The sequence below is a fragment of the Geotrypetes seraphini genome, chromosome 4 (genome assembly GCF_902459505.1).
Source record: "Geotrypetes seraphini chromosome 4, aGeoSer1.1, whole genome shotgun sequence".
Taxonomy (NCBI): domain Eukaryota; kingdom Metazoa; phylum Chordata; class Amphibia; order Gymnophiona; family Dermophiidae; genus Geotrypetes; species Geotrypetes seraphini.
The window spans coordinates 14912002-14926951 of NC_047087.1; the positions used below are offsets into that span (position 1 = coordinate 14912002).

Consider the following 14950-nt stretch of genomic DNA (forward strand, 5'->3'; position numbering starts at 1 on the left):
TGAATATCGAGAGGGGTGTATAAATTTATCTCATGCATATTCATTTGAAATACCCTGAAAACCTGACCAGCAGAGGATCCCTCGGGGCAAGACTGAGAGTTACAGTGTTAACGAGAGCCTTTATTTGAAAGTGATATTGTTAAATCCAGGGCTTTGCTACCATGCGGTGCCGTTTGTTTATTCATTCATTCATTTATTCATTCATTCATTCATTCAGCCTGTCCTCCCAAAAGGAGTCCGGAACAGGTTACAAGACTACATTCATAGTAGTGAGAAATACAGACTTTACAGCATAGGCAAAGGGGGTTTAGATTTCAGCATTCACAGTGTGGACATAACATACAGACTTAGTGGACAGAGGGTTTTCAGTGTAGATATAACATGGAGGTGACGTAGCTTTTCTGAGCAGGTGGGTGCCTCTTTGATTGTTTGAGACTGGTACTAATTATGATTATATTTGCGGTGGCATGCGAGTTTTAGTGAGATTCCGTTTGGTGTATTTGGTGGTGTCTTTGCGATCCATCCGTCAGGGGTGTAGACGCAGGTCGATAAGGAGCTGGGTTTGTAAAGAGGAAGGTTTTCACGGCTTTCCTGACGTTCCAAAGACTATCTAGTGATCTAATGGATGGGGGGGGGATGATGTGCCATAATCCAGATAAGTAATGAGATTAAGAGCGTCTTCTGGCTGAAGCCCAGAGCGGGTACTGCAGGGAGGGTATAGCCACCTCTTACCCAGCCCCAGCTGCCCGTACTCATTGGGGTAGGTGAAAGCTAAAGACGCAAGCTGTTCCCCCTTGGGTGGGCGGCTGGCTGATAATGCTTGGAGGTGTGGGTGGCCATGGCTCTTGGAAATCAAACACTTGTGACAAGTTTGCAAAAGCCATGAGAGAATCACATGGCAAGCAGGCTGGCATTTCTTCTTCCGAGAGCTGCTGAAATAAACTGTGTCATTATTGCAAAATGCCGAGTGAATAGCCCCGCAGGGCTTTCCTTCCACAGACATCTGATTACAGAAAACACAGAAACGACACCCAAATCGCTGGGGTCTTGTTAGGTTGGAGCAGCCCACAGGGGGAAGGGCCTCACCCTTGGCTGGCATAGTCAGTGTGATAAACCTGAAAATTTGACTGGCGAGGTGTGACTGCAGGAAAGAATTGAGAAGCACCGCACTTGAGCAAGAGTTCTCATCCCTGTCTCCAAGACACGTAGCCAGTCAGGTTTTCAGGCTTAGCACATTGAACATGCATAAGTCAGATTTGCATAATGGAAGCAATGCATGCAAATTTCCCTTATGCATATTTAGTTTGGTAATCCTGAAAACCTGACTGGCTAGGTGTGTTTCAATGTACTAGGGCTAAGTGCATACGTTTGCATATACTCAAAATGTCATTAAATTCCTACATTTAAGAGCAAAAGATTTGGGTGGTGACTGGGGCAGATTTAGAGTGAGGAAAAAAAAGTTATACTTAGCACTGAGTTTCAGTACTAGACTCATAATTGTATGAGTGGGAAGCCTAAATTTATAAGCATGGAGGGGCTTAATAAAAAATACATCTAAGTCCGTTTTGGGCCTAAGCTGCTAGTCGCCCAAGGTTAGACATGTACAAAGTCCATTCTTGAATACAATGATAACATTTCCACAATAATCAAATACACATTGTCTGATAGTATGTTGAAAGTCAAGGTGCAGGTTACGATGTCAGTTTTAAATGGAGGAAAAGGCCTCAGACAAGGGCCCTCCCACCTCCACAATGGTGGAATAGCGGTGGTAGAGCGTTCACCTCACTGGCTAAAAAACCTCCTTCAACAAACAAAAACACTGCACTGCTTCAAAATTCAATAAAAAATGAATATATGTATACTACCCGATAGATGAAAAATTTCTACTTATCTTAGTTGATCGGTACACCGACGGTGGCCAGTGTTTCACTATTCAGCTACCTCAGGGTGTAACATCTCTGATCAAAGCTGTAACCTGAATCGAAACATAAAGTTAGAGCCGGAGCAGTATACATCTTCTCAAAATGACAATAAAAAACCAATGCAAAACATACCTTTTAATAGGACGCTAAACGCGTCTCATGCCTCCAAAGATGGCTCCGCGGCGTGCAGACTGGATTTAAATACTCCCAGTATATTGTCATTAATACCGGAAGTACCAATGCGTCAATCTTCCGACGTTCTTAAAGACACAGTACTAGAAAAGTGCTATAACCCCAAAGTTTTTTATTGTCATTTTGAGAAGATGTATACTGATCCTTGGCCGCTGTCTGTCTTTCTTTATTTCTGTCTCTCTCCTTGGCCACTATCTGTCTGCTGTCTCTCTCCTTGGCCGCTGTCTGTCTTTATTTCTGTCTCTCTCCTTGGCTGCTATCTGTCTGTCTTTCTTTCTATTTCTCTCTCCTTGGCTGCTGTCTGTCTTTCTTTATTTCTGTCTCTCTCCTTGGCCGCTATCTGTCTGCTGTATCTCTCCTTGGCCGCTGTCTGTTTTTATTTCTGTCTCTCTCCTTGGCTGCTATCTGTCTGTCTTTCTTTCTATTTCTCTCTCCTTGGCCGCTGTCTGTCTTTCTTTATTTCTGTTTCTCTCCTTGGCCGCTATTTGTCTGTCTGTCTTTTTTTCTGTCTCTCTTTCTCCTTGGCCGCTATCTGTCTGTCTTTCTTTAGTTCTGTCTCTCTCCTTGGCCGCTATCTGTCTCTCTCTTTTTTTCTGTCTTTCTCTTTCCTTGGCCGTTGTCTGTCTGTCTTTCTGTCTTTCTTTATTTCTGTTTCTCTCCTTGGCTGCTGTCTGTCTGTCTTTTTTTCTGTCTCTCCGGCGCACAGAACCCACCACTGGCTCAGCTGTAGGAAGTGTAGGAAAGCGCTGAAAAGTGCCACACGCGCACATGTGATCTCTACCTACGGATCACGGAGGCAGAGATCACGGAGGTAGGAGTGCGCAGGCGTGCTTAGGGTTTTATTATTAGTGATTAAATAGAGCAAATACTAGAAAAATGTTGTTAGAGAAAAAACAGAATTACATCACACTTATCAGAAATGTGGAAGTAACACCAAGCAAGGAGACAGTGAAGGAAAGACAGAGAGAAAAACTCCCCCCCCCCAACAAACATCACAAGACTGCCCTGCTGATGAATGAAAATTTTGAGTACCCTTGTGACGGAATGAATTCTGCCGTGGGAATTTGTCTAAAATCTTCCCAGAGATGCTGTCTCACATTCTAACTCTGGTTTTATAACACCAGTGTCTTGACACATGCACACACACACACAGCCCACCTCCTCTCATGAAAGCTTCAAGGGTCATTGCTTTGGTACAACCAAAGTGGCTTTCCTATATTATATGCAGGTACTTTCTCTGGTGGGCTCACAATCAAAGTTTTTGCACCTAGCCCAGAGTCACAAGATGCTGCAGTGGGAATTGAACCCAGTACCCCAGGGGTTAAGCCCACTACATTAATAATAATAATAATAATAATAATAATTTTATTTCTTATATACCGCTGTACCGTGAGGTTCTAAGCGGTTTACAGTAGAAACAGAAGAAATGCAATAAGTAAGATTAATTAAGATGAAGAGAAAGTACTTAGAGTTCCCTGACTGTCCCAAAGGCTCACATTCTTGCTAAAGTACTTGAAAAAAATAAATTAGTTAGGTTATAAACATAGAGTAGAAGAAGGTAGGAAAACAGTTCATAGGAAAATTAATTTCGAATACATTATACATTATATATTGTTCAAGGCGGAATACAAATTATAGGAATTACCAAAAGAATTGCGTAATAAAGATTATTTAGATAAATTACATAACAGTGATTCGTGTACATTAAATGGTGTGGTAGAGGATTCAATTTTGAGAATTACAAATCAAGGGAATCAAGTGATAACAGAATATAGTGGAGATTATCAGTATATACGGTTTACAGATTGGAAGTTACCTAATAATGAAGTAAGAAATTTATTGGATAGTGTGGAAAATGTTTATATAGGAATCAGAGTATGTATGATAGGAAAGGTTCTAAGAATTGAATTAATGTGTTATTCTATCGAGGGAGAGCTTGTGCATAAAGGGAGGATATTAGTTGGTAATGACGTGTTTTCTGAATAGAAATGTTTTGATTTCTTTTCGAAACACTTTGATGTCTGTTGTATTGATCATTAGTTTGGTGATTGTGGGGTCAATTTTTGCTGCCTGTGTCGCTAGAAGGCTGTCGTATAGTTTCTTAAGACGGGTTCCATTATTAGGTGGGAAGGTGAATAGGTTTTGAGTTCTTCTTGATCTGGATGAGCGGTAATGGTTTAGGCGGTTGTTTAGGTAACAGGGGGCAGTTCCGTGGGTTATCTTAAACAGCAGACACTAGAACTTGAATTGAGTTCTTGCTTTTATCGGAAGCCAGTGAGAGTTTATATAGGCGGGAGTGATGTGGTCAAATTTGCTGAGACAGTAGATGAGTCTGATGGCAGTGTTCTGAACTGTCTGTAGTTGTTTTATCATATTGTTAGGACATGTTAGGTAGAGGCTAACCATTAACCATTAGGATTTCCCCCTCTCATGTTATCCGGAGGCCAGTGGCACAATAGCCGTGAGGGTCCCCGTGCTTCTGATCAAAAAATTGGGGACAGCAGAATTGCAAGAGGGAGACCAAGAGCTGTGGCCTTATTGGGTCAGGCCAATGGCCCATCAAGCCCAATAGCCCATTCTCACAGTGGCTAATCCAGGTTACTAGTACCTGGCCAAAACCCAAAGAGTAGCAACATTCCGTGCTACCGATCCAGGGCAAGCAGTGGCTTCCCCCCCCCATGTTTTTCTCAATAACAGACTATCCAAACCTTTCTTAAAACCAGTTACGCTATCCGCTCTTACCACAACCTCTGGCAATGCGTTCCAGAGCTTAACTATTCTCTGAGTGAAAAAAAAATCTCCTCCTATTGGTTTTAAAAGTATTTCCCCCTGTAACTTCATCGAGTGTCCCCTAGTCTTTGTAATCTTTGACCGAGTGAAAAATCGATCCACTTGTGGGATTTACCTGAAATGAATTGGAGTTAGAGTGGCAGAGTGCAAGAGGGAGACTTGTGGTACTGAGAATACACTGTGGAGTTCCCCAGGCTTTGCTCATCTAGACAGGAAAAGAAGGTCTGGATGTGCATCAGGAACCTGGTAAGGAAAATGAGGTGTGGATGAGTGATGGCTGTGAAGGAGGAAGTGATTGTGGGTAAAAAGGAGATATCTGTAGCAGAGATACCAAATGGGAGCACTTTTTGAGAGGGAGATTTTAGCCCCGCCCCACTCTAGCTCCACCCCCCTGCCATACCTCTGGCCCAGGGGTGTACTGACAGTGGTGTGGGCCCCTGGCCAATAAGGTCCATGGTCCCCTAACCACATGTATATAAGAGTTGCCATATTGGGATAGACCAGTGTATCTCAAACTGAGATTCCAAGTGTGCCGTAGCACACTGAGGAGGATGAGAGGCGCCTGCCAGCTGACTTCCCTATGTGGTACAGTGCCACTGCTGCCCGATTCGCCAAAAGCCTGCATGTTTCTCCCCTTCTCTCTAGCGTCCTCCGGCTTCCTCCCTGGCCTCCCGGTCTTACCTGTTTTTAGATTCATTATTTCTTCTATCCCTCCCCCCATCTCCCTTGCCCATGATCTCCCCCGTTCATCTCTCCCTCCCCCAAGTCTATCTCTCCTCTCCACCAAGTTCATCTCTCCTATCCATCTTCTCCCAATCTCTCCTTCTCCAGTCCACCAACTCCCCCAAGTCCATCTCCCCTCTGCCCCCATCTACTTTTATTTTGACGTTACAACATGTTGCCAGTGGTGGTAGTGATTTAGCGATCCACTCCTGCCGCCACCCCTTGCGTCTTCTCTCCACTGCGGCCTGCCCTCAGTGAAAACTTCCTGTTTCCGCTTGGGCGGCCAAATGGAGAGAAGACGCCCGGAGTAGCAGCAGGGTACTGAATCGCATTCGCTACCACCGCTTTTGCCTGGCCGGGGAGGAAAGGAGAAATACTTCCGGCTGGGGAGGAGAGAGCTTTGCTGCCGCCGATCTGCACGCAGAGACCCGTTCGGGCTTTCCCTCTGCCACCAGAGTCCCTGCTTCCGTTGTACTCAGGATCAATGTCTGAACCACAGTACGGAAATCGTGTGCTGGTAATATTGGCTTCAATCTATAAAGCATTTGAAGTTGCATGTATCCCACCCTGATTGTTTTTAATATTTGGTTTTCCATTGTCAAACAGCTCTCTAAGCACACTCCCAGGACAGTCATCTCCTTTTTTACCAGCAGTTTTTCCCCCATAACCACATTTTCCAATTCAAAATTATCTCTGGCCTTTCACCACCGTTACCTCCGATTAGTTAACATTTAGTTTCAAATCATGTTCACTCATCCAGCTTCCGATCATTTCCATATACTTTGCAAGCAAAGATCTATATTAGGGATGTCTTTTATCGGGAAGAAGAACAGATTATCATCGGCATCTATTCTGTATTGCATGCCCATCTCTTTAAATTTCTTCCCCAGTTTATTTATTTATTTTTATTTATTTCGATTTCTATCCTGTTCTCCCAGAAGCTCAGAACGGGTTACAAGTAGACATTCACAATCATTTGAAAACAGACTAGTCATGACAACAAATAGGTTACAGTAGACAATCACGGAGGTTATTCTGAGACCAGACTGGTCATAGCGAAGAGTACGAGGAGAAGTATATTGAGGAGGCAGTTTTTAATGGCCCGATTGGTGGAAGAGGAAGGTCTTTACTGTTCTGCGGAAGGTCATTAGTGAATCTAGCGACCTGATCTGTGTGGGTAGTTGGTTCCATAGCTGAGGTAGGAAATGGCTGTAGGATCTTTTGTACGCTGTATTCATTCGGAGGGATCTCCCTGCGGGAATGCTTTGGAGCAGAGGAGGCGGTTAGGGGTGTATAAGCGTAGCTTGGATGCTATGTAGGCTGGGGTATTTTGGTAGAATCTCTTGTGTGTCATGACCAGGGCTTTTTGACTGGTAACCAGTGAGCTGCATAGAGCGCTGGAGTAATAATAATAATAACAACTTTATTTTTCTATACCGCCATAGTCAGACGACTTCTAGGCAGTTCACATCGAAAGAAGGGTGGACATTCAGCGAATTACAAATGCATGAGGGGGAATGTTACAGAAGAAAAGGGTAGTAAGGGGAGGAAAAGTAAGAGGGGTTGAAAGGGGGAGGGAAAGTGAGAGGGGTAGGAATTGCCTGAATATTGCTTCGGTTTTGTAAGGGGAAGAAGCGTAAAGAGCGCGGATTGGTCTGTTTAGGTGATGAATTTGTGGTTTTGATAGATTTTCGGAATGTGGTCATGGTAGCTGAGGCTGTATAGGAGTCGTTGTATGAGGCCATATAGATGTTAAACAGCATTGCCGATAAGGCTGACACTTGTGGGACTCCTTTTTTTTCCACTATTCTTGACACCGCAACCTTAAAGCTCTTTCATTTAGATAAGATGTGAACCATTTTAACACATCTCCTGCTAAATCTAGTTGTTTCAATTTCACTAATAAAATTTCTATTAAGGGGTGAGAGTAATGAACGGGGGCCAATTTTACGATATGTTATTTTACTGTTAACCCCAGTTATTATTAGCAAGCAGATCTCATTGTATAAAATGGGACCTGGGCTAGATAGCATAAATTAGTGGTAAAATAACCCTTAACAATAGCCCACATCGATATCTTCTTCCTTAACGTGAAGAGCATCAGTCTCTGGGAACCAGAGCTGCTATTGTGATGTCATAATGCCTCATTCCACCAATGCCTAAGAGCCAACCTCCTCAGTGATGTCACAATGGCTCGATTGTTCTTTTCTTGGCTCACTTTGATGTTTTTAGCAGTGATTTCAATTTCAAGGGACATTTCTCTTTTGTTTAATTAAGGGGGGATGTTACAAATATGAGCTACCATTAAGACATGTTATTTTAATATTAGTAACTACGAGGTCTCATTGCATAAAATAGCACGTTAGTGGTAAGATAACACTTCTTAACGGTAATCCACGTTGATAACTTGCCCCCTTAGTGTGAAGAGTTTCAGTCTCTGGTATAATCAGAGCTCAGATTGTGATGTCATAATGCCTCATTCCACCAATGCCTAAGCTCCATCCTCATCTGCACAAGCCTCAAACACTTTAAAATCATACGTAGCAACATTTTAGAGCTCAGATTGTGATGTCATAATGTCTCATTCCACCAATGCCTAAGGGCCAACCTCCTCAGTGATGTCACAATGGCTTGACTGCTCTATACTTGGCTCACTTTTCTTACATATAAAAATGATCCTTGTCTTCAAGTGACACCAGTTGCTGTAATTTTCCTTGGGGTTTGCCGAGTCTGTTCATATTTGCACCCTTGAGGCTTGCAGTTCTAGCATAGCTCTGCATGCTTAGTGGAAAATGAGAAACTATAGCTCCCTTTTAGCCAGTTTTTCTCTGCTGATCCCTTTGGGCTGATGCTCAGAACCTAATACCAGTGCTAGATACAATTAATGCCAAACTAGCGCCGGCGTTAGGGTGCGCAGGATGTTCAGAGGGCTGGAACCAACACGCACGCTAAAGACAGCCGCAAACAGCATTAAAAATAGATGCCAATGAGGTCATCAGCTATTCCCTCCCAAGCTCAGAGAAACAGCGGGCAAAAAAGCCACTGCCCTAATACTGAAACATTTATGCCAGCTCAGAGCTGGCATTGGGTTATTTGAAGGGACGATTGCTCAAAGGAGGATCCGTCTTTTCTGAGGCCCAGAAAATCTTAAACATTGTTTAATTTAATTTAATTTTAATTTAATTTTTAATTTTATTTCTTATATACCGCTAATCTGTTAGGTTCGAAGCGGTTTACAGAAAATATACATTAAGGATACAATAAAAATAAGATAAGTAAAGATAGGTACTTAGAAATACCCTTACTGTCCCGAAGGCTCACAATCTAAGTAAAGTACCTGAAAAACAATTAGTAAATGGTAGATAAAAAAAAAAACAGAGGTAAAAATAAGATAAGAAACATCCTAACAAGAATACATAGATCTTTTTAAGGCCGCACTTTTAAAGCAAAATGTACATCTCAAACAATAATATATTGGATAAACTAAAATTAAATTATGATGTTTTAAAGTTAAATAAGATATAGAAATGTAAAAAGAAAATGAAAATGAAAACATCATCATCCCCTTTGAAGATAAACCGGTTGTTGCGGTGGCACTTCAGAAAACGTGGCTCCTTGAGCATCAGGTTGAACAATTTGGCCATGAAATTCCATTGAAGAATGTCTCCGTTGACCTGGTCCACTTGCTCTCAAGAAGAGCTGTTGCAGATTTGTTTCAGCACCCAGCCTCCGTGCTCCCTAGGGTGCTATGAATAAAAGTGTCCTACATTACAAATCTTAATTCTTTTATTGTATATCTCTGGTGCTTCTGGCAGTCTCTATTATCCCTTTATTTTGGTTTTCAAACTTTCCCCCCGTTTGACTGAGTGTCTGCACAAGCGCTCTTGCGCGCATGTGCTGGGCGTGTTCCTCTCCCTTCCCAATGCTCAACACTAAGGAAGGCGACGAAAATGGAAGGAGCTTTGCGCCAGAAGACATATGAGGAGATACTGGAAGCCCTGAATATCTATACCCTAAAGGAAAGGAGGGACGGGGAGATACGATTCAAACGTTCAAATACTTGAAAGGTATTAACATAGAACAAAATCTATTCCAGAGAAAGGAAAATGGTATAAAACCAGAGGACATTATTTGAGATCGAGGGGTGGTAGATTCAAGAGTAATGTTAAGAAATTCTTCTTTACGGAGAGGGTAGTTGATGCGTAGAATGTGCTCCCGGGGGAGGTGGTGAAGAAAACGGTGACAGAGTTTAAACAAGCGTGGGATGAACACAGAGGATCTTTAATCAGAAAATAATGGGTATATATTGAAGGAACTAAGGCCAGTAGTGGGCAGGCTTGCACGGTTAATGTCCCGTATATGGATATTCAGTTGAGGATGGGCTGGGGAGGGCTTAGATGGCCAGAATGAGCTTTGACCGAGACTCCAGTAGATAGAGCGTAGGCCAGGGGTGGGCAACTCCGGTCCTCGAGAGCCGGAATCCAGTTGGGTTTTCAGGATTTCCCCAACGAATATGCATTGAAAGCAGTGAATGCAAATAGATCGGGGAAATCCTGAAAACCCAACTGGATTCTGGCCCTCGAGGACTGGAGTTGCCCACCCCTGGGCTAGGCACGCTACCGGGCAGGGCTCTGGGTTTCTGGTCCAGAAATATCTAAGAAAAAGGACCATTTAAATTAAATTAATTTATGGAGCATGTATGGTTGGGTCTTTACCTGCCGTCATTTACTATGTGCACATAATTTGCATATTAATAGTGTTGAACATTAGAATGGTATTTTAAGAACATAAGAAATTCCTTCACCGGATCAGACCGAGGTCCATCTAGTCCGGTGATCCGCACACGCGGTGGCCCATTTAGGTACTTCTTTTTGGAGACCCGAATTTCCCGTATCCTTCAATATGATTTGCAAGAAGGTGTGCATCCAACTTGTGCTTGAATCCCAGTACCGTAGTCTCCGCCACAACCTCCTCCGGAAGAGCATTCCAAGCGCCCACCACTCGCTGTGCGAAACAGAACTTCCCGACACTTGTCCTGAACCTGCTGCCACTCAGTTTCAGGCTATGACCTCTTGTCCGTTTCACATCCGAAAATGTTAGTAATGCTGCTTCCTGGTCTATTTTATCAAATCCTTTTAATATTTCCATGGTATTTCCCGGCACTGTTCCCTACAGTGCCAGAGTTCTGAGCATCAGCTCACATGTGGCCAAGTCCTAGAAAGGAAGCACCATCAACTATTAAATTAAATTAAAACCCAAGCCCAAGCATCACAGAACTTTCCCTTTTCATTAGGTCTCTGTGTTAGTGGCACTTTCTACTCGATTGCAGCTGCAGTGCATGGTTACCGAACCCTTCCTGTTCCTTTTCCTCTTTGGAGTGGCAGAATTCTGCTACCTAAACTGCACCAATGTTTTCAGCAAAGCCAGACATTGAAAGCGGCAGGCTCAAATCCGTGCACTCGATCGGCGTCACAACACACGTTTAATATCTTCACTTTCTGGGTGGTTTTATATTCTAATTACTTTACCGTCTTTTTGTTTTCTCCTTTGCAGTACCGAGCGTGGCTTCGCCTAGAATACGGCGGGAATCCATTCAGCGATCAGGAAAATGTGCAGCGGTTGATATCTCAGCAAGCAGAAAAGGAGACGCTTTTAGTCGCCCAAAATCATTATATCAACCAGCCAAGATCCAGCTATTCGCTTCCCTACAAAGCCTATGCTTCCTGTAGCAAAGACTGGGCAGACAGATAGCGATAAAGACTGGCTATTCTTGCACCTTTATTTTGCCTGTGTGAGATGGCTTCCACCTGGAATACCGAGAAAACTCACTGGTTTCCAGTACAGTGGTGCCTCACACAACGAACTTAATTGGTTCCAGGAGCAAGTTTGTTATGGGAAAAGTTCGTTATGTGAAACGCGTTTTCCCATAACAATACATGTTAAAAAAAATAATTCGTTCTGCAGCATAAAATATGCTAAGATGACATAAAAAAAGATAAATTTGTCAAAATGGTGAAAATGGTGGTCTTGCTGAGGCCAAACTCTTTGACGAGGTCACACTGTTTTACCCCACATTCACTCCTTCTAATTATTTCCCGTTTCATTTCAACAGAAATCACCTTCCTGCTTTTTTTAGAAGCCATGATATATAAAAAATATTGAGTTTATTTTAAAAGGACGACTGTATACAGTGAGAGAGGGCAGTTAAGCGCAGTGACTAACGACTGCCTGCAGTGCCTGCGCGGAAGGATGCAATACATCGGCAGCTCGGGCGACTTCGTTGTGTGAAACAAAGTTCGTTGTGTGAAACAAAGTTCGTTGTGTGAAACAAAGTTCGTTGTGTGAAGTTCGTTGTGCGAGGCGTTCGTTATGCTTATGCGAGGCACCACTGTATTTGCGGATGCTTTTGGTTAGGATAAGATACTCTATTTTTCTAGTTTTGATGATAAAAACTTGTGGATGAAATTTTTGTGCCATAGAAATGGAGAGACGCTGTCTATTAATGAGCCTTGGAGTTGGTAAAAATGTTAAACCGAGCGACCCTTCCCTTCCCTCATAAGAGCAAAGCATCACAGCAGCTGGATTTTCGCAAGCCGCGTGTCTCTCGTGTACCAGTCCAGAGCGCGCTTCTTCCACTTATAGACAGTCAGCTTTGTTTCTCCGGTTCTAGTGTGATAATGTGTAGCATTTGTAAAGGTCTGCAGGTGTCCAAAGTCCACAGGTGCTTTTTCTCTGTGGACTTTGCACCAGTTCTGAAAGAGAAAGTCTGCATATGCTTTTCACTCAACCAAAAACACAGGACAGGAATTTAAAAAAAAAACACCAAGAACTTCAAAAATTAGAACTGATCGTTCCAATCTTTGAGGCAACTTTGGTGCTTTTTTTCTTTACATTACTTAGTACTTATTGACCGCGTAACCGTAAGTTCAACGCGGTTTACAAAAGATTACTAACAATAGTCACAATGCGTGGAATAAGATGAGTTAAATAGTCAGATATTTAGAAAAAAAAGATAGGTCTTCGATTGTATTCTAAAATGTTTGTAAGAATAGGTTGTAAGCAGGAATGTTTGGAATTCTTGATCATGGGACGCTAACGTGCGATTGAAAAATTTCTTACTTTTGCAGCCCTGGACAGAAGGAAAGTTAAACAAGGGATGAGTTTTTCTACTGTATCTGTACCAGAGAGAGCCTTGTAACAGAAGCAACAGAAGCAATATAAATATTGCACTTTCCAATTCCCCTTGTTCCCACTGTGTTTTCCCTTTTATGTAAATTTCAATATATAAAAATGATGTAACTTTCCCCTTCTTTCCTGCCTACTTATATTATTCCTTAACCTCAAATGTATTGTACTGATCGTTCTCTAAAAAATTGTTTTAAATCGTCTGTATTATGTCTAACCTGTCAAAAATATATGTGAAACCACTATCTGTGGCTTTTAGAGTGTACATCGCCTAGATATTTTCGATAGGCGATTCATAAAATGCTAATAAACTTGAAACTTGAAACTTGAACCCTGCTTAAACAACACTTGAGCCTCCGCAGGCAGCCAATGCAGCTCACAATAAAAGGGGGTGACATCACTGTTCCCTCTAAGCTGAGCAGGTGTCCTCCAGCTGCATTGCTACCACTAGGGGGTGGAATATTTTCAGTCGCTAAGGACAGGTATGTTCCCTGGAGTCCTGCAGAACTTGCCTGTCCCTCACAATTGAAAAATGTGACAGTAAAACAGCACCCTCTATTGGTGAGACTGTGGGTGGAGGACTCCTGCTCATCATATTTCTTCAACCGTTGTGCTTTGCATTAATACAAGTCTTGCCAGTTCTTTCTTGGTAATTGTCAAATAAATAATATTACAATGGTCAAGAAGACTTAGGGCTCCTTTTTACTAAGCTGCGTTAGCGGTTTTAGCGCACGCTAAACCCGTGCTTCATGGCTAGAACTAACGCCAGCTCAATGCTGGCGTTAAGGTCTAGGGCAGGGGCGTCCAACCTGCGGCCCCGTGAAGTATTTTGTGCGGCCCCAGTCGAGAGCGATGCAGTGTTTTCCTCTGCTGCCCCCGGGTGTTTACCGTCTTGCCGGCTCCCTCCTCTGTCTTGCTGCAGCGTTTGCGTGTTTGTGCGGCCCCAGAAACATTTTTTTTTGGCCAATGCGGCCCAGGGAAGCCAAAAGGTTGGACACCCCTGGTCTAGGGTGTGCGGCAATTTAGCGCACGGTATTCCGCGTGTTAAAGCCCTACCATGGCTTAGTAAAAGGAGCCCTTAGTAATAGCGATTGAACCAATAACCTAAAGCAGTGGTGTCAAAGTCCCTCCTCGAGGGCCGCAATCCAGTCGGGTTTTCAGGATTTCCCCAATGAATATAATGAGATCTATTTGCATGCACTGCTTTTCACTGTATGCTAATAGATCTCATACATATTCATTGGGGAATTCTGAAAACCCGACTGGATTGCGGCCCTTGAGGAGGGACTTTGACACCACCGATCTAAAGGCAGAAAATTCAAAGTAAGCTTTTCACTTCCCCCTCCCCATTTGTGGTTTCGGCAATCGTGATTTTTTGGGGAGGGGGAAAAATTAAAAAAAAAAATACATCGTTAAGTCTTCCCCCCGGCATCCCGGCCTTACCTGGTGGTCTAGCGGGCTTTCGGGGCAGGAGCAATCTTCCTACGCTCCTGCCTCGTGCAGATCGCCATTAGGCAATAGCTGTATGGAGTTCCTGTCGTAGTCTCGAGAGACTACGGGAACTCACAGCAGCCATTTCCTAATGGTGATCTGCACGGGGCAGGAGCGTAGGAAGATCGCTCCTGCCCCGAAAGCCCTCTAGACCACCAGGTAAGGCCGGGAAGGCGGGAGGGAGGCGGGGGTGGGTCAGAGCCAGATATTCGCGGTGTTTCGCCATTCGCGGTCCGGCTCTGCCCCTATCCCCCGCGAATCCGGAGGGAGAAGTGTAATAGTTCGTAGCTTCCATAAAGTAAAATAACTTTGACGTACTACTGCATCTATCTGGGTTTTCATGGTAAGAGGCTAACTCCTAATATTTTAATCGTTGGATGGATTGTATAAGAAATTGAATTTATACTAATGGAGGATTCAAAAGGAACTTTACTAGACGATGCTACTAAAAACTTTGGGCTCCTTTTACGAAGCCGCGTTAGCGGTTTAAGGTGCGTAATAGCGCGCACTAAATTGCAGGCCGCGCTAGCCGCTACCGCCTCCTCTTGAGCAGGCGGTAGTTTTTCGGCTAGCGCGGGGGTTTGCGCCGCTAAAAAAAGGTGCGTGCGATAAATCCGCTGGCGCGGCTTCGTAAAAGGAGCCCTTTG

General features: G+C 43.5%; 1 protein-coding gene across 5 annotated transcripts in view; it reads left to right on the forward strand.

Annotated features, from left to right (window-relative positions):
* Window positions 1–11588, forward strand: part of LOC117360092 (dual specificity protein phosphatase 22-A-like) — an 86849-nt gene extending 75261 nt beyond the window's left edge. For all 5 annotated transcript variants that reach the window (XM_033943742.1, XM_033943743.1, XM_033943741.1 and 2 more), the window contains one exon: window positions 11181–11588. In XM_033943742.1, the coding sequence (XP_033799633.1) occupies window positions 11181–11378 (198 nt within the window). In that variant the 3' untranslated portion in view covers window positions 11379–11588. The remainder of the gene's footprint in view (window positions 1–11180) is intronic.
* Window positions 11589–14950: the final 3362 nt, after the last annotated feature.